Source organism: Lepisosteus platostomus, chromosome 24 (genome assembly GCF_059453375.1).
Source record: "Lepisosteus platostomus isolate fLepPlt1 chromosome 24, fLepPlt1.hap1, whole genome shotgun sequence".
NCBI classification, from domain to species: domain Eukaryota; kingdom Metazoa; phylum Chordata; class Actinopteri; order Semionotiformes; family Lepisosteidae; genus Lepisosteus; species Lepisosteus platostomus.
The window spans coordinates 10,690,389-10,713,326 of NC_142634.1; the positions used below are offsets into that span (position 1 = coordinate 10,690,389).

General features: G+C 40.3%; 4 protein-coding genes across 15 annotated transcripts in view; 1 reads left to right on the top strand and 3 right to left on the bottom strand.

Moving 5' to 3' along the window:
* The window catches only part of clip1a (CAP-GLY domain containing linker protein 1a), a 60,083-nt gene extending 57,185 nt beyond the window's left edge, over positions 1–2,898 (bottom strand). For 3 of the 9 annotated variants that reach the window (XM_088618135.1, XM_088618129.1, XM_088618128.1), the window contains exon 1: positions 1,761–2,890. The gene's annotated coding sequence lies outside the window, so the exon portion shown is untranslated. Of the gene's footprint in view, positions 1–1,760 lie in introns of all 9 variants that reach the window. The other 6 variants (XM_088618127.1, XM_088618131.1, XM_088618134.1 and 3 more) reach the window with 6 other exon arrangements.
* Positions 2,899–3,176: 278 nt separating this feature from the next.
* On the bottom strand, positions 3,177–11,611 carry zcchc8 (zinc finger, CCHC domain containing 8). The gene is made up of 14 exons (XM_088618137.1): positions 11,399–11,611; positions 9,367–9,407; positions 9,152–9,226; positions 8,526–8,631; positions 8,079–8,156; positions 7,801–7,904; positions 7,287–7,352; positions 7,147–7,207; positions 6,846–6,973; positions 6,338–6,480; positions 6,082–6,203; positions 5,854–5,940; positions 5,481–5,598; positions 3,177–5,232 (listed from the first exon to the last, which is right to left on the bottom strand). The coding sequence occupies exons 1-14, from the start codon at positions 11,570–11,572 to the stop codon at positions 4,364–4,366; spliced, it is 2,172 nt and encodes a 723-aa protein (XP_088474263.1). The 5' UTR covers positions 11,573–11,611; the 3' UTR covers positions 3,177–4,363.
* Positions 11,612–11,669: 58 nt separating this feature from the next.
* Positions 11,670–14,184, top strand: LOC148641628 (uncharacterized). Its single transcript, XM_088618142.1, has 4 exons — positions 11,670–12,168; positions 12,737–12,866; positions 12,956–13,089; positions 13,339–14,184. Exons 1-4 carry the CDS (start codon positions 12,049–12,051, stop codon positions 14,167–14,169), a joined length of 1,215 nt encoding a protein of 404 aa, XP_088474268.1. The 5' UTR covers positions 11,670–12,048; the 3' UTR covers positions 14,170–14,184.
* A 720-nt stretch (positions 14,185–14,904) lies between these two features.
* Positions 14,905–22,385, bottom strand: rsrc2 (arginine/serine-rich coiled-coil 2). 4 transcript variants are annotated; one of them, XM_088618138.1, is made up of 10 exons: positions 22,231–22,385; positions 21,439–21,595; positions 20,468–20,508; positions 18,492–18,676; positions 18,059–18,211; positions 17,582–17,704; positions 17,371–17,450; positions 16,621–16,850; positions 16,372–16,461; positions 14,905–16,288 (listed from the first exon to the last, which is right to left on the bottom strand). In XM_088618138.1, the coding sequence occupies exons 1-10, from the start codon at positions 22,234–22,236 to the stop codon at positions 16,106–16,108; spliced, it is 1,248 nt and encodes a 415-aa protein (XP_088474264.1). In that variant the 5' UTR covers positions 22,237–22,385; the 3' UTR covers positions 14,905–16,105. The 4 variants fall into 4 exon arrangements, with proteins under 4 accessions (XP_088474264.1, XP_088474267.1, XP_088474266.1 ...); XM_088618141.1 differs by lacking the exon at positions 18,059–18,211; XM_088618140.1 differs by lacking the exon at positions 17,582–17,704.
* Positions 22,386–22,938: the final 553 nt, after the last annotated feature.

Here is a 22,938-nt window from a genome sequence, read left to right on the forward strand (position 1 = left end):
ACGCTGTGTAGTAAATCACTGTTCAAGGTCCTGCGCTTTTATAATGTCAGTTCTGAGCCTCGAGCAGAGGAATTCGGGCAATACACCGACATCAAGCACATTATTATCTGCTCCAACTCAGTTAAAGACATCCTGACTGCTTATTTTCATTCCGTCAGCAGTGCTTCAAAAGTAGGACACCAGTTAAAGAGCACAATTAACCGTGACTCGGCGGTTCTCAATTGTAGTCATTCATATCAACCTCACAGAGACACGACTATTCTGTACTACAATATTCTCTTCCAAAATCTACGCATTGAAAAATAAACACCCCAGAATGAATTTGCAAGATCACACATTGTTAGCTTTCCTGCGTAAGTGAAAATAACAAGTGTTAGATCTGATCTTCGCTTTCGTGGTTGGCGGGTTCATACTTGCGCTTCTCAAAACGTCGTTAAACACTCGACCTAGTACCCTATATATCCGTCCTATCTCGCTGCTTCACCGTTTCAACCCTAAAGCAAGGGATCACACAGTACTGAATCGTGTCATAAAACAATATTTCCAAATAACGCGAAAGAGAATGTGAATGCACTCAGACAAATTCTCAATTTCCCCCTCATGCGGGTTTACGCCGCCCACATTCTTAAAGGAAATAATCCCAAAACGATGCAGCATTTTGAAGTTACAACACAATCAAATGCTTACCCCGATCCCCGATTTAAAAAAAAAAACGCCAGGCGCGGAAGAGGAGGATTCCTGCCTCACACCTTACCTGAGTTAAAGCTTTTTAATGATTCCGCATTTCTAAATACTAGTCCTTTTTTTTAAATGTCGACAGCTTTGGGATCCCCCCCGAATAAAGATCGCACTGTTTTCGAAACGAAAGCACACACGAAACCAAAACGATCCAAGACCGATCGATAGGCAGCGTTCAGCGTGAGCCCACCACGTGTCAGAAGACACTTGACACGTCGATTTTTTTTGGGTGTAATATCAAAGCCAGCGAGCGTTGAGGTGGCACATCTGGACCTCATCTGCTACCACAAACTCGGTGGCTACAAGCTCTCTCTCCCCTTCAGTGACTACCGAGTGGCGATAGGGGTGACGAGAAAAGGAGGCAGGCAGGAGATGAGGTCGACGCGGATCTTCAGGAGAGGAAAATAAAACCGAATCAGAATGAGGAATAACAATTGCAGAAGAAGAACTTGGCAAGGGGCTGGACTGTAATGGCAACTCAGCTCCAAGAGCTGTCTTCCTCTCACCCTCCCTTAACGTTTTACCAGAAGGTGCACCATCAACGCCGACCCCCCACACGATGAACACGGGACTCGTGTTTTTTATTAAAAAGGGCAGCGAAACTCCACAGGTCTGCTGCCCGGGAGTGACATACCTTCTTGCTAGCGCCAATGTCACGACCGGCCCGGAGCGCAGCTACGGCACCCCCGGGACCGATCCGGGGGGGGGGCGGATAAACGCTGTTGATCTTTCCTCGCTTATGAAACCGGGGTCGTTCTCCCTTTCCTCCCTCCCTTCAGTCTGGTAGACGGGGCCCTCTCCCCGCACGCCACCCCCGCCCTGTCTGCGAGCGAGCGAGCCGAGCTAAGGCCCGGGGAATCGGTCGGGTTAGGCAACAACACGACCAGCGACTCCCTGTTCCCTTGACGGGATCCGGCGCGTTTTTTATCCGCTTCTCCGAAGCAGGAGAAGAGAGCAACACGGAGCCGGGGCATCCAAGACACGCTGTCACAACGTATGCCAAGGCGGGTGGATTCGCTTACCTGCTTTGAGGTCCCGTAATCACAATGTTTTTTTCTCTCTCTCAAGACACCTCCCCAATAGCTCTCCGATTCCCGGGCAGATCCAGCCCCAGTCTGTCTTCCTGCTGCAGGTTTAACACACAGCGCCTCCGACGAGTGACGTCACCGCCCCACCGCCGCCTGCTCCTTTCTGCCTTTCTGACCCGGCAGGCATTTTTTTAAAAAAAAAATTATTTGACTTCTTCGGTGTCGGTCGGTTCTGTCATCGTCTCCTTCGGGACAAAGGTTAACCGGTCGGCTGCTACCTGCCTCATCGGTCTTTAACGCACACCGGCGGCGAAGTTTCTCGTCTTGATATATATATTTGTGTGTGTACTTGCCCGTACACACACATATATAGGGTGAGCTTGATTCGCTAACACTGGCGTCTTTATCTAGTCATCGTATACGTAAAACAAATGCTGCTTTTGTTGCTAGCCCCTGGAGACACAAAGAGACTTAAAAGTAGGGCTCGTCAGCGTTATTATTACAATATTTCACAATTTAAATATGTTCACCACGATAGAGATTGCCTATCTGGAGTCGGGCATCCGATAAACCGCATCAATAATAACTGAGGCATTACTTAGCCATAAAAGTGTGACTATAGGGCAGATGTTCATGAATTTCTCATTTAATTCCTCCTGCCAGCTGCTACAGACAGTGTAGATATTGATGCACTGGAGATCTGGGGTACGTAATTTGATAAACTATGAAGAACAAACGATTTTGCCGGGTTTGGTATATTTATACCACTATTACACACAGGCTAGGTGTTGTTTAAAACAAACGATAGGAAAAAAATAATACGGGGAGGATACGCATCATCTTATTTCAAAAGTCTGTCTACATGTATCTCACATAATAAAATACAACTTGATGTGGATGTCAGTATGACTCTAATCCTGACTCAAACTATGGACCACATCCGAATGAAACTGAAGGCGAACTTTAAAAAAAATGTGCAAGTGTCCACTTACGTAAGCAAGAGAAATGTCAAAAGCCGAGGAAAAGACAGGCAAAGCATAATGCAACCTACTCCAGATTGCCTAAACCCCCGCTCTGACACGGCGGTGAGGACAGGCGGCCATGTCTTTTTCTCCCCGCCGTCTCCATGGAGACCACCTGGCAGGTCATTTGTCTGCTTCCACCGGAAGAACTTGCTGTCAGTACAGTCTCAATTCCTCATCTTAACTAATCAGTAAATCAGTAACAAAAACGTACAGTACGCTTAATTCAAGTAAATCTAGAACAAGGTAATGCCTTGAACTAACGAGAAACCATTCCCTGCTATATTCTCGCTTATATATTTAAGAGTAATGTCACACCATAACGTTTATCATGTGTGTACATCCATAGCACAGAACAAGAGGAAATAACGTGCAGGAGGACTGCAGGACAAATTAAAAACTGTTTAATTATGCATGCAGTATAAACTACTCTTACAGAATATTACAGTGTTTTTTTATATTTCCAAGATTGCATTAGACAGCAAAAATAACGTAATGCCACGTGTTGCTTTAATACTAACCTTTTTTAAAGGATAACATTTCTCTACGTTTTGAGATCATTAGTTCTACCAAGACGTAACAGTTTATTTTACTGCCTACGTTTCTTTTACAGCATGTTGATAAACTGAATTAACACCAAAATGCTTAGTCAAGTCACATACAATAATTTTAACAGTGAAAACCTCTGTATTGTGTTTAAAGACTTCTCTCATCGGTAAGAATCTGGAATCCTATATTGAAAGCATTCCTCCGCCTGCCCCTAAATGCCACTTCTTTGTGTTGTTCTGGATTAGTAAATACCGCCCTCTACAGTACTGTAAACTGAAAACTAATGATATATTGCTTAGAGACTCGCTGAGCTAAAATTTACAAATTATATTTTAAGAAAGTCTAGTGTTTTTTTTTTGTGACAACGTTCTCAGCACTTAATTGCATATTGTATCCATTTTATCATTACTTGGTACAAAGAAGGAAACAGCAGCAATCCAATCACGTTAAAATTTGAATTTTACTTGAACATGTTTTGAGTAATTTAATAAAAAGTTTACTAAACACTGTAGACTGGTTGTTGTTTTTTTCATTTTAAATATGGATTACAAAAGTCACAAAGGTCATTAAAAACTGACCATTTTTAAAAAATACCTGAAATATTCTGTATCCTCAAAATCCCTGAAAGACTGAATTTTACTGGAAAGTAGGACTGGAAACCTCTTTTAAAAAATTAGTTTAAAACAGAACATTACCAGACTCAAAGAATGTCACATGACTCCCATGATAAAACAAGCACCATCAGTCCATTATCAATCTGTTTCTAACATCATCATTTACATTTTTTTTTACATGCCTTGATCCACCCATTTACACTTACAGGGGGTTATTTTTTTTTTTACAAAAAAATAAAAAATTAAAATGAACTACGCAAAAAAAAAAAGACTTTTCTTTCCTCACATTCATTAAAACTGCAACCTTAATGCAGCTGGGACAACGCAGACTTAAAAACTGTAAAAAAAAAAAAACCTTTAACAAATTCCTAGGTTTATACCACTTCTGTTGGCCTGTCTGCTCCAGATGATATCACTTTTTATTTCTGCTTTGGTTTCGAGGGGAACCTTTCAACAAGTCTCTTATCCTGAGGTAGACGCCAGTGGCTTCAGCAACATTAGTGTATTCAGCGGTGTCTTCGAAGGGGATTATTCCTTCTGCAAACTTACTCCTGTGGGGGACAGATTCCACTTTCTCACTGGCATCACCACTCTCCTCAGTCTCTCTGCCAGGGTGTTCTGGGACATTAGTTTCCTGCTTCACAACAGCTGAACTTGCAGCCAGGCCTGGGGCTCCAGTTCCAACCTCACACAGTGCCTCCTTCTCGACTTCAATCACATCGGCGTCGTCATCGTTATCATCATCATCATCATCATCACCGCCAACGTCTGAACTCACGGCAGCCGGCGCCGCCTTGTTTGCGCGGTCGGCGTTCCCGGGGGAGGCGTCCGAACTTTCCAGCCTCTCCACCCCCTCCTGGGCGACCGCTTCAGAGTCCGTCAGGCACGGCGAAGAGGCCGCGGAGGTGGTGGCGATTGGGGTGCCCGCGGAGATCTCCGAGTCGCTGTTCGTGTTGGCCTCGGTGTTCTCCAGCGCCGCCCAGATCAGCCTCTGCTGCTCCTCCAGCTCCTCCAGGGTCAGGCCGTCCTCGTCGGTGGAGTCCTCGCCCCCGCGCACGCGCACGGCCGGGGAGCCGTTGGAGGGAGTCAGGGGCGGAGTTCCCTTGGGCAAAGGGGGAGGAGTGGGAGTTGGTGGCGGCGGTGGGATAAAGTTCGGGGGGGTGCCTGGTGGGCTGCCCCAGGGCTGAGGTGGTGGCGTACCCAAGGCGGGGGAACCAGGTGGGAGAGGAGGCTGGAAGGGGAAGTCATTGTAACTCCTGGAGCTTCGCGGAGTTTCGGAACCTAGAGACAGATGCACACGACTATTAATCAGGAACATCTGCATGCCAACATCTGCAGAAAAAAAAATACAAAATCCCAACCTGAAGTCAAACCATTTGATTGAGTTTTCGATGCACGTTTCTTAGCAGAAAACATTTATGTTTCAACTAAAGAATAAGACTAAAAATTCTTTACTTGAACACGTTTATGGCATTTTACCTCTCCTGAATGTTGTCTACAAGCCTGATGCACCTGTACACAGAAAGTACCTGAATCAACCTCCATATCCAAGCTCCTAACACTGTCAGAAATGTCCGATTTCCTCTTTTTTGGATTCCGAGGGGATGAATCCCAGTCATGAACTCTTTTCTTTGAGTCTGAGGTTGGCTGTAAACAAGCAGACAGAGAAATATTTTAGCTTATGTTATGTGCCTGTAAATGTGGTACAAACCAGGTGTGAAAAACTGATGGAGCAGCCGAAATCCATTCCCAGTGCGATCTGATCAAAAGGGTTTAGAGTGGTATTGGAATTTGAGTATTCGGCCATACCACCATTTTTCTGACAGCTGTTTGTACCAAATTCTCGGGACTGTGTATTACACAATGGAAAAAAAAAACCAAAGGAGACAGAAATGAGATTACCATTGGAAAATTACTCGAGAGATAAGCAGCAAAATTCTCTTTCAAATGATTTGACTGCATTGGGATGGAACCATACTGTCGCCACTCCTAAAAAAATAAATAAGTTCGTTAAAAAAAAAACAGACTTGCTGAAGAATCAACAGACAGTCACATTTCCATGAACATACAAAAGTTCTCAACGTTTATGTACATTTCAGCCACTGAACAAAAAGGTAAGTAGTTACTAACATCCATAATGTGTTTTGGTGCAGAAACATTGAACCCAGGGAAATCTATGAGCTTAGACACATCGTAGGAGATCTGCTGGTTCCGGCTGTTCTCATCTTCTTCAATTTCTCCATCGCTTCCCGCTATGAAAAAGGAAATGAGCACATTTTGAAAACGAATATTGGCCAAACTGGAAAACCGATATGCATTGTGGGTGAGCAAGCAATTTGTTAGCCATTGGAAAGGAAAAGGAATTCATTTATTAAAGTCAACATACCCTTTCCATCATAGAGAGTCAGCCCGGAGTTCTCCATCTCCGCTTCTTTCAGCCAGCCCGGAGGGTAGCCCAGCTGTCGCATGCGGTAAACGAAAGGCGGCAAGGTGTTCTCTTCAATGCCAAGGGCATCCTGCAGCTCCTCGCTGCGAACAGCGACATCACCGGGCATTAACAAAGCAAACTCCTCTCAGAACAACCTTCGAACTGCAGCCATCAAGAAATGCATACTGACTTAAAAACAACAGCAAACTCCCAGGAGTAATGAGGCTTACTGCACCTTGCCATTTTCACAAAACCATTCATAATACGAACAGTAACAGGCCAAATAATTCTATCCTTCAATATAACAGTTCATAACTCTAGAACATGCAATTACCCACTTGTGCCTCAGGCAACTACATATGTGCTTAGATACGCTTGTAGCATCAACATGGTCCTGCACCACTGATGCGTTCGTTCGCTATACCCATTAGAAGGTTTTCAATACATGCATGGTAAACGTATTTACCTCACTCGCCCAGGTTTGTATTTTCCAAACCTTTCTTCCACTTCTTCGACATGATAGCGCTGGTTACTTTGACTGCTGCTCTGGGAAAACTCCTTTCTTTTCTCACTGATCCGGGCCACGTCCCGTGGCTTAAAAAGTGAAAATACGCTATAGGCGCACATTTGAAAAGCAAACATTCCTCTCTGCGATAAATCAGTGACTCAAACTCAGTTGCATAAATCAGTAAACATAGGAAATTAGCACCCAAATACACCATTGCAAACATTTTTTTAAACCACTGATTTGATTAAATTTGTTATACCTTTGGACAGTCCTTTAGCTGATGAGCATCTGAACCACAATTGAAGCAGCAAGGTTTGGGTCTGCAAAGAAAAAAATCTGACTTAACAGCACAGCTGATGGAAATGACAATAATGTTTGAATGTACAAAAACTACTGGACCTTTTTTCCTTTATTTGCACCTCCTGCCCATCCAGAGAGATAACCGTGCCAAATACCTGCTGATATCTTTGGGACACATATTCAGGAATTTTAATTTTAGAGAGCTGCATTACACAAAAAGGCTAATTTTATGAATGCTGAGGGGTTACATGGCAAGACCCAAAATCCAAAACATTGTTTTTAAATGTCTGAATAATACCTGTTGTACCAACTGCAAAAATGTTACATTTAATAGATTTTATTCAGTATTATAGGCATTGCAACTGTTAAAATTGGAGAAAAAAACATAAAAATTATGCATTGATCTGCATCAGAAACTACACACACGTCACAAAATTCAAGTTTGAAAGTTATCAAAAATCTTCTGCAACAAGAACTGTGGTTTTCACTGAAGAGTCAAGTTGTCTTATGCTCAGCAAGTGCAGAAACTGCTTGCTCTGCATCAGATTATTAGACTTCTAAAAACACTCAGGTGTAGCCGACACTCCCAGTGAGCAGCGATTCCAGAGGATACTTGGGAATCTCCCATCCATCTGTCAGCTGGGGATTCTCGTTTAACAGAGGCTGCCCAAGCTTGTCAAGACAGAAGCTGGTGAAATAGAGAACATTCCCGACAACCTGAAAAAACAAACACAAACAGGATCACGCATAGATCTACAAACTAAAACAGAACAGAAACCAAAAGGATTATTATGCTTCCGCGATGAAGACTCACAAGGGTCACCCTTCATACCTTTAAAATCACACAAACAAAGTCAGAAAACAATCATTATGGAAAAAATATCAACTTACGCAAAATGCATCCTTGATTTTTTTTATCGTACTCGATGTATTCACTTTATGGTGCTCTTCCAGAACAAAACTTGATGGCTAGAGAAACAGCATGGGGAAGAAAAATAAAAATCACCAGCAATTTTTAAAATGTTGCTAAATAAAGAAACAAAAGGAAACTGATGGGATGTTTTATGCAACGGAATGCACTTCTAAATCAGTTTTGAAACAGCCCAGAAATTCTGGACATAGCCAGCTAATGTCACAGCCCAGGTTCAAATGAATGTCTGGACTGATGTCTCTTTGGACTGGGGATTTAGACCAGTTTTGAGTTTGGAAAAACAGTTTAGCATTTATCACATGACAAACAGCCTGAGAAGTAACCTCAAAGTCGTCACACATAAACTAGCTCAACATACAAAGACGTAATGGTCTAACGAAAATTACAGTGAAAGGAACGGGAAGTACCTGAGGCCTAACATTAAAAGAGGGACTCTCTTTATCACTTGTCAATTGCTCTTCGTGTTTCTGGATTAGACTGAAAATACAGTCTTCAATGTCTTGGTGGAACTGCCTGAAAGAAAGACAAAGCAAAGACAGTTGCTCAGCTTATGTCATTTTTAATATATCTTACTTAGATGTCAAGAAAGCGTACCATTCACCACAGAGAACATGAACTGGAAGTGCAACTAATTTACGTTCAATTTGTTCAAATTGTTTTTTCAGGAAAAAGAAGATTACATAGTACTATATACAATAATGAACAAGTGTGAAGAATCATCATGGCATGAAAGACTTGGCACCTGAACAAACTGTGTATATCCAACCATAAAATAAAAAACAAGAATAAAGGAGTAGAAGAAGGGACACCAGAGATTTGGAAGAGATACGCGAAGGAAAAAGAGAAAAAGAAAAAAAGCAGCAAAAGGCCAGAAGAGGTGAGCCAGAGTCTTCAAGGTCTTTCAGCCTGCATGTCTGGGTCGAGCTACGAGCTCTTGAAGTTTTAAAAGGGGCTGCCAGGCAGAATAACATTTTGCAGTAGAGCCACAGAAGGAAAACCTATTTTTTTCTAGGTGGAGAATTGAAACCCTTACTTTGAGATGACGTTGTTTGTAAACAGAATCTGCAGCAGTGGGCCGTCTACCTTGGAGTCGTCTACCATTATCCCACTGAAAGAGAAGCATTTAACACAGCGATCAGTCCCAGTTAATGTACAAAGACACACACAGCTCAAGACATAACTGAGGCCACCCGCACACCAAACACTGTTCTCAGTTTATTCTCAAAGGTAACAAAATGGCATGCTCACCTTGGCTGTGTCAAAATTTTTAACTTTCTCTTCAATTCCTGATGTGAGCTGGATGTTAAGGAAATGCTGACAGCATGCCTGTCCTAGTGCTTCCGAGATCTAAAAACATCTAAAAGTTGTTGTTTTTTTTTAAAAAAAGTCTCACTGCATTGTATCAAGTATATTAAAAAGAAACAGCTCTCTGCGTGTGTAGTCAGTGGGTATACACATCTACCATCACAAGGCGCGAGAGGCTACCTTTGTGACTCTTTCCCAGACTGCTCTGCAAATAACGCTGGTGGCAGTGTAGATACATAGATCAGATGGATAAGAGTTTATTGATCCCGAAGGGAAACTGAGGTGATACAGCAGCCCAGCCCAAGACAAGCAAAAACAGACATTAGAATAGACAAAAAATGAAGTACAGCAATACAAAATATATAAGCAGTGTGCAAAATATGCTCCTAGTCACTGTAAAATATGTCACTGTATGTACAGATTGAGTGTCCAAAAAGTACAATAGTGCAACATGCTATCCATAGGGATGAAGGGCTAATAGTCCTAGCCTCGGGCAGTGACAGCCGCCGGGAGGAAGGACCTGCGGAAACGTCCCCCTGAACACCGTAGCAGTCTGTTACTAAAAGTGCTCCGCTGCCCAATAACAGTCCCATGTAGCGGATGAGAGGTAGCAGTGCAGTATTTACAGCTTGACTCAATCAGAAGGCTGTGGGGTTATGTTCAAACTGCAGACACCGCTGTTGTACACCCGAGCAACAATCTCACATCAATAGCTCGAGTGCACCCAGCTTTCCACAAGGTGAACAGCATTGCTGGGGGTAACCTTGTGAAGGACTAGCAGTCATGGGAATAAGTCACACACTGCCACTGTGTAAGCTCTAATGAGCCTCTGGGGTTGAGTGTGGATTTTTTTTAAATAAAAGTTCTATCTCTTTCAGAATACTGACTGTCGGACTCCCAATGAGCACGAGTCATTTCTAACATGCAAACGTGTAAAAACTTAAGACTCAAGATCAGCTCATAACGAACACACAATGCCTAGCTCACCAGACGACAGGAGCAAGGTTAACTGAGAGAATTCGGCAGCCAGCTTCACAAAGCCTCGTTCACATTATCAGGCTGCTAGCTTGAAAAACTGCCGCCTTTGAAACTGCTTTTCCATAGTGCCACTTCCGAAAAAAATAAAAACTTTCACATTCCATTAATCTCCTCCTTCCCAGTGATGGCCAGAATATAGAGGAAGATATTAATAATATCCGTGTATTACATTGCAAGGATTGTTACCTTTAGGGGATCAAACATTTATGCGGCGCTTAATGACAGTGCAACGACACGCAGCAAGTTAATAAACACGGGCTACAGTACCCACGCGTGCGGCTGACCATGACCAGAATAACAACGAGAACGAATTCGGAATAAGTCACACGTTTTTGCGAAGACCGACATATCATACGAATGAAAATGCTTATTAAAATAAATGTGATTTTCAAACCTCTCTACCATTTTAATCGTTCCGTGCGTGGATGTCATAAGGCAACATACCACTACGAAATTCCCGATTTATCGAAGCAACGAAACTGAATCACGCAGTAACGATCCTCACTACGTCTAAAACATACACACGAAAACGAGTCCAGAACTACGGCTCAACTAAAAGACAACGAACAAAAAGTGAAGATAATGATCTCGGATTCGGGGAAAAAGAACACTTGAAAGATCATCGATCTATTGCCGTTTTTTTTTGCGATCGACATCCTAAAATCTATCGAACGCCACGCAAATTTGTAGTACAATTTACCAAGTGACACGCTAGGCAGCGTGCGAAAAGCGAAGAACTAAAACCTACAATCCAGTTAGAGAAGAAAGAAAACGGTTTTCACGAGTTTTTTTATTGCAGTGCAAAACCCTGCGAGAGAGAAACCCCGCACTCTTAACCAATGGCTTTGCGGGCAGCGAGATTTGATTTCTCATCCCTGCTTACAGGCCACAGAACAAGCGCCCAGCACCGTCTGCCTGCCACTCGTTACGGAAGGATATTCTCAGCTTTTAAGCGGGTGATCGTCTGTTCGCACTCTTCCAACCTCTCCCGGAGCTCCTGGAGCTCGTCGGGACTTTCTTCGTCATCCTTGAAACGAATATGCATCGCTACGGGTTTGTTTTCTCCCAACTGCTGGAACAGTTCCGTGTCTCCAAAATCTACCTCCGACATCTTCGTCCCTCCGCGGGTCAGGGGTCACGGGGTCAGAGGTAACAGAACGAGGTCCCGGATTGGAGGCAAAGCGACATGTGCTTTTGATTTTATAGGCAAACGGGGCTGAGCCGAGGAAGTGGTAGATGAAATGTGTGTACGCCTTAATATAAGTGCTGATATTCAGTACCAAAACACTCCATTAGAGTGTTCAGTCGTGTGTAGTGTATAGATCGTGTTAATAAACAGCTTTACTTTGGTAGCAGATAGTGGATAATATTTATTTGTATACTGAGAGAGAAGATACTGTATGTTCGAAGTGAACAAAAGGGAGCATAAAAAACTTTTCGTCTGCACCGGGGGTAACCCTTAATTGAAAATCGTCCGGGTGTCTTACGTGCCGGGCGATGATATCAGTGGGAATCTGAGGTTCAGATGAGAAATATTAACGTGAAGTGGAAGCGAACGTCATTCCTGTGCAAATTGGGACCGTACACATGGCGTCGCAGGCTCAGTCTCTGTGCTTACCGCAGTGGGACGTCGGTATGAGAAGCGTTCGTTTTCTTTACCTCGCAGGCCCCAGGACGTTTAAAGTTTGCAAGAAATGTGATGCAGAGGTGCGTAATAAACTGTTGTTGTGCTGCATGGAATAAGTAGTCCTAAAACTGGTTGATTTTAAAATCCTTTCGCTTACGTTTAAGACTCTCATATGGCTCGTTTTTATTGTACATAGACCTTTTTATTCCCATCTTCTCATGTGATTCTGGATGACTATGTTCCCACTGACTGTCTGGATAGATGGGTGACAGTCTACTCTATCGTAAAGCTGTGGAATATCATACCAAAATAAATAGCACTTTTTGTGAGTCTTAATTTTCTGTATTGTTTTTTTTTGTATATTGTAAATAACTTTAAGATCATTGTCTTTAACATCACAATATACAAGTTTATTATTAAGAATCCCTTAAAAGAGCTTCTTTTTCTGTCTGAGCTTAATTTATTATTTTGTTATTAGTATTATTATTATTATTATTTAGCTATAAAAGGCACAGTAAAATCTGATGTCCACTGATGTAACTAGCAATATCAGCGTACTATGAAATACTGTGAAATCACAACGGGCTGGAATACAGGAAACAAATCTACCAAAAGCGAAGAGCCAATACAAGTTTTTTTTTTTTTCAGGAGGGTCTGGTTCCACTTTTTCTTGGAGCCGATTTATTTTCGAATACAGGCATCCGAACAGAGAATCACACAAGATTCCATGCAAAGTTTGCAAAGAAAGGACTGGCAAGTAAACTCAGCTTTTCTTCTGGTGAGTTCTGTTCTTTAGATTAAGTGCCATTTGTATATCTGAAACAGGAGTCAGATTTTTCTAATGTCTTCTTTTCTGCTCCTTAATAGAATTCCGATTTCACGGATTGAGGCTCCCATGTGGGACTAACCGCCTATGGTTTTACAGCATTCAAGGGCTTTTCCGTGTTGCGTTTGAAATGTATAGCAAGCGGGAACAGCTGTTTGTCCTTGAGACATTCCAGGTATGTTTCCATTGGTGTATCTCAAACACCCAGTCTTCAGTTTTCTGTTGGAGGTGCTCAACGTATTTGTATTTAGTTGATAACCTTAATCAAAAGCAATCAGTGACAGTAAACATTGTGGTTTGATTTAAATATTGTACAAAAGCAACAGAGCGTAGAATGGATTTTTTTGACAAACCTACATTCAATTGACACCCCCAAGGTGGACAAGAATATACAATAATATAGTAATCTTTTTAATCTCCACAGGAACTGTGGAAATCAAGAATAAATGATGAACCCTTGAACCCATGTTATGATTTGAGTGTCCAGCTGTGTCCTGCACCACCAGATGACCTTATCGAAATACACAACGAGGACTGGATGCGCAGACTCAGAACAGAAAATACTCCAGGACATAATTTCTGTATCTTAGGGGATAACTCAATAACGGAGACAGATAGGGTAAACATTTCATATGATACATCTGACTCGGTTCCTACAGCCGACCACAACTACTGCTCCCCAGAAAACATGGAAGATCCCTCTCATCAGGTCTCCCAAAAAGTTAGAAGCCTGGAATATTTTCTACAGAGCCGTAAAAATGATGTCCACAATGAGCAAATCAAAGTGATGTTACTTCTACTGGATCACATGCAGCAATATATGACACAGGAATTCAGCGAGAAGGGTTTGACAGACATTGTGTTACAGGTCTTGAAGGCAACAGATCACCTGGTGCAAAGGCAAACCTCTGGAGAGAACTCAGTGTACAACAGCTGTCTGCTTTCTGCAGTGGGCAGTTGGCTGGGGCAGCAGTTTAATTCTGCAAATGCCCATATTAGCAAGCAGATAGAGGGATTTAAAAAAAGCCACATCAACAGAATCGCAGACCTGCCTCCAGCTGAGGAGCTGGTCAGCAAGTTGTTTCCTGAATCCATGAAGACTCTGCTAATAAACTGGATGGGACTGAATGACGCCTCTGCTTTATGGAAACGGCAAAGTGAATATCCCATTTTGCTTCTCATTTTAGAATTTGCTAACCACAACCTGATAACAGGAGTTGCACATGTATTATATTCAAGTTTAATATGTAAATAAAACAAGTTAACAATTTCTCTGTGGTACATATATACGCGTATGGTATGTACAGTTATAGTGTGTCCATCAAAAGTGCTCTCTCAAGGCAGAGACATAATCAGGGAACAATGTTAAAGTGGGAATTTTGCAATGGAAAACTGAGGCCTACTCAAGTGTATAGCATAGATACTTGCTTGGGTGCTGCTGTGGCAGGGAGGCTGCTACTCAATTGATCCAGGAAGCCAGCATTATATGAATACCAGGTAGAAGACTGTCTTTGCAAACAGTGGAAACAAAATAACCAATTTAATGGCTTCATAGTCAACATAAATGACCTGATCTATAGTTGCTTTTTTGTTCATTCTAACCTTGCACAGCTGAGGTAAAAAGGTATGTTAGGACCAAGGTTTTTGACCACCTTTCTGGCTCTGCAAGACTCATCCACACATTTGGCAACATTCACTGTGATCACCACTATCATGCATTTTAATGCTTCTTGCCATGGAAGATTAGATCTCTAGTACATTTCCTACCATTTTAATACCTATGCTTTCAATTTGGATATTGCATAACAGAATGACATTAAATCCATTTTCTTACCACTAGCTGCATTATGTAAATGATTTTACAGATCTTCAAACTGGTATTGGAAAAAGGTGCTGATCATTTTAATTGTTATGTTCCACGCTGCATGAAAAGGTTTTAAATGAAATGTATTCCATTATCACAACACAAAACTGGAGACCAAAAACAAAATATCCTACGCACCATTTATTGTCTGCTTATTTAAAACATTACAGGCAATAAGACTGAAGATGCTTTATCTTTCAAAAAGAAAGATCAAAATTACTTAGTCCAACCAGGATTATCCTTCAATTGTTCTAAGTGTACATTCAAGACTATTCAAAAGGGAATAATAATCAAGTCAGTCCTCTCAAATAAACCCTGACACTGCCTTTACAGGCTGGTTAGTTCCTTTTAATTTGTTCTTATGTTCCAAGTATTGTCCAAAAGAATGGACATAGCATGATGTACTTAAATCCAACCAGGGGAAAACTATTAAAGAACCATACAAATTGGACTACAGAAACTTGTAGTTTGTTAAAATTAGTTGGTATTTTAAATTATGCACCTGCATAAACACCCCCCCACCAAATCTTTGATCACTTTAGCCATGTAAGGTACACTAACTAAAAACGGAACGACTCAAGCTATGACAAAAGGAAAGTCATGTTTTAGATCCTTGATATGATTGTGTCACTTAAAGGGGGAGGAATAAGGCTGGTTTTTCTAAGCTGCAAAAAAGTACTAACATAAAAAGAAGCCCGTTCTATAATCTATGGTCTGTAGATTTGACTGGTAGAATACAAAAAGCTGCAGCTACAATGTGATTTCATTCCCCTCCACCTGCTTGATGTACAAAGGATGGAATAAATGAAATATTCTCAGGAGTGAAGCCTTTCCATAAAAAACACAGGATTTTTTAATCAGGTGTTAACATAAAAAAGCTATAACCCCTAAAAATTCATAGTGGATAATGTTCCCTTTGGCAACCCAAAATAATGAATCATTGTACTTTACATCTACACAATATTCCATTCATGTTTCAACAAATGAAAATATATACAATTTTAGTACAAAAAGCAAAGACATGATATAGCAATTGTGTGTATCCAAAGCTCCATTGTAACCCCCCTCTTCTTAGTCATCTTAAACCACTGCATATTTTAAAAAGATGTACAGAAACCTAATGCTGAGGCAACATCAGCATTTAACTAAACTATTTACAAATGAATGTTTTAAATGGGTGAGTATTCAATAAATTACATATCCAATGCAACATCCATGCAAGCTAGTCTACTAGCTTTTCATTAAAGACTTTACATCAGAACACAAAGCTTTTACAAAGTTTCCAGCGTTGTTGAGAAGCTATGCAGGAAGGCTGAATACAACGGTGTTAAATGGCATCCATTCCTCTCATTGATGAAGAGAAACCCAGTCCCATCCCTCTTTGCGTGTGTGTCTGCGAACGCGCCATTTCATACTGAACATCTAGATTTCTAAAAACTTCCTCCTGCTGCTTCAGAGTTTTCAAACTCTCATCATCCACCATGCTGGGCGCACCAGCTTCATCCTCACCCTGAAAGTGAAATAATGCCCTTTAGATTTCAGTTCTGTGCCAAAACACATTAAATGAAATTAACATGCATCTCTAATACTTACTTTTATGCCCATTAACTTTCGGAATTTTACATTTTGGTCCTTATTTCCAAAGTTAAGCTTTTCCCATAGCTCAGCTGTCTGCGATTTGTCCTGTAAAAAGACAAAACATGTAGTGTAAGACTTCCTTGAAGTATCACAACAAGCGATGCTAGACAAGTACCAGTCCAATGCATGCATGATCCAATTATTTTAAGAACTTTCAACCATCAATATTCTTTGGTTATTTAAGTAGAAGGAAGAAATCCCTACCCCTTCTTTTTTGCCCTGCCAAAGCATTTTCCTCTTCTTTTCTTGTTCTGCAAATTTCATTGGGTTTACAGCTGCTGGGTTGTAGTAGCTGGGTACTGCTATCCCAGTCTCGGCTAGGGTTTTCGCCTGCAAAGCTGCCATCTGTGCAGCCATCGCTATCTGAGGAGTGACCTGAGTCCCAGAAGCCAGAAGTGCTGCAACGTTCAGGACAGATCCACCAGTGGTAGCAACTACAAAGAACAAACAATTAGGCAAGCTCACTGCAAAAGTAAATTAAAACAATTAGGACCATGAATCTGATGTTCCATTTATTTAGAATCACCCCAGTCTTAAAAATAATCTTTTCTAAAACATATCACTGTACACAGTCTATAAGACTAGTCTAAAAGTCAGAAGCCAAATGCAATTCACAGTTACAACTACTACTGAGCATGGAACCATCTTCTTACAAAGCACACATATCTGACATTCAGTTTTTTAGTAGTTCAAGTAGGTAGCTGCGTCAGCATGCATAGGCTGCAAAGAACAAGTAAAAGGTTTATTCTGTGCTGAAAAGAGAAGAAAGGAAATGCAACATTCCAGGTGTGGAAGGCCTGGCCCCATGCCTAAAGAAGGCTCCAAAGCCGAAATGTTGCGTTACTTTTCTTATTTTTCAGCATGGAATAAACCTTTACTTGTTCTGACTCAGCTTATTAGCCAATTCATATCAATATCAATTCATATCACTGTCTGATTTAAGAACTTTCTTACCTGTGACAATCTCTTGCTGCTTCTGCTTCTCCAGCATTTCTTTCTCTTTCTGCTCCTGTAATTTCTTTGCTCTCTCTAATCTGTGGAAAGAAAGTGTCCATGTATCAGTACAATAACCTCTCATTGGCCTGATTTAAAACAAAAATAACCCTTTTTAGTGCACACTAAAAGAGAATTCCAGCTTAACGTTTCATTACAGTAGCTGTATTACCTTCTGGCAAGTGCTTCCTGTGCATCCATCGCAGTATTCCTGCCCCGGAAAGCAGGAGGACTTACAGACCTACTGCGACTTCTACTGTATCTGCGTACTTTCTCTACTCTCTTCTTCCTTTCCCTTTAATATATAAAAGTGTTATATTACTTCAAACAACAAGACAGTGCTTGATGTCTTTAAGACCCATTATATTTTTGCTTGTATTAATCAACGGAATTAAATCCGACCTACAGACTACAGAAATTCTAAATCGATCAGTTTTACTTAGTTCAAAACCTACATGGCTTGATTCTTTAAATGATTCTACATAGACTAAAACAGGTGCCTGGAATAGCGAGAAGGGTTTTTGAGTAATGTAAGGATCATGCATGTTTATGTTAAAGCTCAAAAATAGATGTTTTAAGGCCAGTCCACTCAGTTGTATCTTAGTCCAGTCAAGTCATGTTTTCTTGTACTTATCTGAAAATAGCTAACCTGCTTTTGCTGCGACTTTTACTTCTGTGCCTGTGTTTAGATCTGGACCTGGAACGTGACCTGCCGCGGCGCTTTCTCTCTCTACTTCTTGATCGCCTCTCCCTGCTTTTGGAGCGCGACTTCTTTCGGTCTCGACTTCTGCTACGATGACGTCTGCAACAACCAATAAATAAAATGCCTGTAAGAAGTCCACGCTAGCCGTCTTCCAACATTAATCTGTCTACCCTCATCAGCTTGTATTAAATTGTCACTTTTTATGGAACATGTATGTGGAATTTGAAACCCGTTCAAATTTTCCAACATCTCAAAGTATAATGTCACAACAGGTTTCCAATTACGTATAAAAAAAAGAGCAGAAATTTAATTAAAAAAAACATTTCAACGCTTAAAACTTTTGAAAAGCTATCATACCTCACAAGGAGGAAACACTTACCTTTCCCTTGACCTTGATCTGGAGCAACTTCTGCCCCTGGAAGATTTCTTTTCTTTACGCCTGTGGCGCTCTTCTCCATTCTCGGAAGAAAGTCTTTCCCTTCCTTTCTCCGACTGCTCCCGGTCCTGCTGGTCTTCTGCCTTGCTAGATTTGGAGGGCTTGTCTTCCGAATCTCTTCTTCGTGCCTGTTTTAAGAAGAAGTTGGTTCTTTCAGGAAAATAGTGCAACAAAAAGAGTTAGTATGAGAATTAAAGATATCCACTAACGCATGTAGAGAAGTAACACATAGTCACTTCTTTGCTGCCCAACCCCCCCTCCCCAACATTTGATGCAAGGTTAAAGTTTCTTACTGTAGTCAATAGAATCGGAAAGGATTTGCAAAAGTCTTGATCCATCAGGCTTTCACACATATTGCTGCTTACAACATATACATAATATATAATATGGAGCTCTTAATTATCATTGAATTAGTCAAACTCCTTTATTACCTTACACGTGTAGTCCCTTACTTGGAAATGGATTTGAGTTTAACTCCTATTTTGTGTTCTTGTAGAAAAACATTAAAAAAACAAGATAAGATATATGCACTTCAATATATGCGTATAACTGCATATGCAGTATACTGCCTGTACTGTGCCACAGTATAACACTAATTGTAAATTTGCATCTATATTTTGCATTACTGCTTCTTCATCATTTCCCTTAATTCTCTATACTAAATTCTCCCAGCTAGTAATGCAAATTCTTTTAACCTTTTCACTACTGATGTGTTCTGTCTTGCTGGTGCATATGTAAAAGTATACATCTTACTCAGTTTTTTGTAATTGCTTCTGAATGTCCAGAAAAAAATGCCAGTAGTTCTTTTGTTCTCAGGTGACAAAGTAAATAGAAACACACCACAAATCTGACAGTTCTCCTGGTGTAGCATGTTCTGGAATGTTCTTATTGTGTAACCACATTAGAGTGACACAATGATTATATACAGTGCTTACTGGTATAAGCAATACCAAGAGGACATGAGATCTCACCAAACTGGAAAAGCAAAATTAACTTTCCCAGTTACAAAAAATTTGATGATCACAAATCTATAAGGCAAAATATTTTCTGCTAATTTCCTTTCTATAGGGGAACCACTTTAATTCCTAACTAAAATAATGGACAAAACTGCAGTCATTCATAGAAATTCTGAAACAAATACTGCATTTATTGCCACACAATAGCAATAAAGTCAGCTCAATCTAAACATATGGTTAACTTTTCTTGGTGCACTTTCATTTCTGTTCAGAAAACACTTAGTACATACATCACAGTAGGTTCTGATCTAAGTACTAACTGAATTTCTTCAGATGTGATTCTGGCATTTTCTCTTACAATGTTGTCACGTACTGATCGTTTTTATCATGAAACTTAATTTGTTAAAACCTCTTCAAGATACCAAAGGAGCACAAACTTGAAATAAAAAAATCAAGATCTTTTCTAAGAAGGGAAATATGAGTTTGAATGACTGATAGTTACCTTTTCAGGAAGTAGGCATATAATTTTGCTATCTGAGTCTGCAGCGTCTTCAGTTCACTGTCTCTCTTCGTGCATTAGCACGCTGAGTATGATTTATTATAGAAATGTTATCATGTGATCTACACACAAAAGTTATGTAAAAAAACGCTCCTACATAAACATACTAAACCACCATCTACAATTGTTCAATTTCTATTTTTCAGTTATAGTTATATAATGACACTACAAGAGACAGTTAATTGTACTCTTAAAGTCAAAATAAAAACAAATCTATTTACCGTCACGCCCTGATAAATTTATCCATGCTTCTCTTGATTGTCCACCAATAAATCTGATTTACTAACTTACAGTTATTAGAAAAAAAATCTGTCTTGGTACTTACCATCCATTTAAATATCAAGTTAATTATAACAAATTGTACATTTATCCCTAGGTGAGTTCAAAAAACTAAAATTAATTACCTCTTTGCTTCTGCTGCGACTTCTTCTGTGCTTCTTATCACCTGAAAAGAAAAACAGCTCATAATGCTGTGTACAGAATCCACCGTGTAATACTAAGTGGACCACAGTTGGAACAATTAACTGACGTTTTGTTGATAGAATTTGTTTCATGCCTTATTGCTTGGTGTATGCTACAGCAGGCAGCTAAATACAGCAAAATCCCTGGGAGAAAGGAGCGTCCACTGAACACTATCAAACGGCAAATACAGTCCAATTTAAAAACTGCATTAAGGAAAAAATAAGTACAACCTGTTTTATGCCTCTGGGATTAATTTCTCTGGCATACAGTGGAAAGACCAGGCTGAAATCCCTGTGCCGACCAGCACAGACAGGATGCGTCGGGGTGGACACAAGCTGTGTTCATTTTATTGAGGCATTCTGGTCAAACAATTTTAGAAAATAAATGAATGAATATCCCCACGGAAGGAGTTCTGAGCTGTTGGATGCTAGAATTGGAAAACATCTCAGAAGAATGTGCAGCACCATTTTTTTAGTATTAAATCCCACTATTCAGGTATGTTCTACAGAGCCCCTATAAACTCGAAAACATAACATTACAGAGACAAAAAAGCAGTGCCGAATGTGAACTTCCATTTTATATTTTGCTCAATAATTAAGAAGCCTGAAAAAATAAAAAGAAAACGACCATTTTAAAATTAAAAGGGGCTCAATGATTGACTGTTCCAAATTCATTTAGTACACAATTTCCACTCATTTCTTCTCAGCTAAGGTTGCCTAAAACAGAACTGGAATGGCCTCCACCCCTTTATAATGCAAAAGACTCTTGCGCAAACTGGTGTTTACCTTCTAAAGACAGGGCTGTTAATTCAACTCAGAAAAGGGTGCTATCAGAAAGAACAAGAAATTGTGGTGATCATACTGCCCACTACTACTTTTAACTAACTGTGATATTTTAACACTGAGATACATACTCAGCTTTCTTCTTCTGTCTCTTGAGCGTGACCGAGATCTTGAGTGATGATGTTTTGAACTTCTTGGAGATTTCGATGTGTCTGTGCCGTCTCTCTTCCTGTCTGTATCTGGGGAGGATTTCTTCCGTACGAGCCCGTCCTGGTCAGCGTCGTTGGCCTGCATTTTAAGGAAACAAAACGTTTTAACCTGAAGCGGGAAGAATAATATTTTGAGCAATCCGTAAATATTTTTATATTTTGAGTGCACACTAAGTTAAAATTTCATTTAAAGAGTTATGTATTCAGCCATTAATAGGAGTTAAAAAAATTAGTTACATAAAATAATGGTTTTAACAAAGATCAAAACTAAAATTCGATTAGATTACCATTTAAATTTATCAAGTGGCCCAAGCACAGTCAACGTATGCTTCAGGTTCTCAAATATATCCGAACAAAATTCGGTTTTTAATTGCGGATGCGAGACGATTCGCAGATCAATTGTTGCGGTCACAAAAGAACTGTGCCTCGTGTTAAAACGTGTTTCCTCTCAAATCCTTTCATCAATCACAATAGTATACACAAATTTCGGTTTCCAACTTTTGATTAATGAACAATACAGTTACTGATAACCGTAGCCGAGAGGTTTTTTTTTGTTTTGTGAATAGATTCAACGGCGATCTCGACATGGCTGCCGTGACGCCATCTTCTTTAAAATGCGGTTCTTAAAAAACATGTTTATTTTACCAAAATAATAATCAATACGAGTTTAAAACATCGGCACTCTAGCTTAAAAACATCTTATTATACACCTACCGCCATGTTCGATTCCTCAGAAATTAAATATTGCTTAAATCTTTCCTAATGCCAAACCAACTGCTTCACAACCGAACACGAAACTCCCCATCCAGCACACAGTTCCCGGATGTTGTGGCGTGGTGCATCATGGGACAGTGCGGCAAAGCAATGTAGGTCTCGCGAAACACGGCTTCAGTCCACATCTTTGTGTGGTTTAAAACAATAGCAACACTTACAACCTTTTTTCAGTTAAATATACAATTCTTACATGACTACAGTGTCCATGAAAAATCCCTCAGATCGTAAGGAAAACAGTTTTTGTTATGTTTTGTTCTGTAAAGCGCTTTACTGGGAAGCCACCTTTAAAGGCGCTATATAATGTTTATCACTATCTTTTGATTCTTATTCAAATAAGACAAGTAAAAATGATCTCTTAATGGTAAAAAGTATCCATTGATTTTAGACAACGTCTGTAGCCTTTTGTCCGGCATGCTTCATTTTTTAAAATAATGGACAACAGTGTCAAAATAATCTCAAAAACAGTGCACAAAATCATTATTTATGTTATTTTTCGGTTAAGACATATCTGGGTATTGTTTCTTAAAGACGCACGATCTATTTCTTATTTTATGTATAAATTTATTAACAAACCTATACTATATGAAAAGCTTCCTTAAGCAACTCAAGAGACAAGTGATGCCAGTTCACGAACAATTTATCACTTTC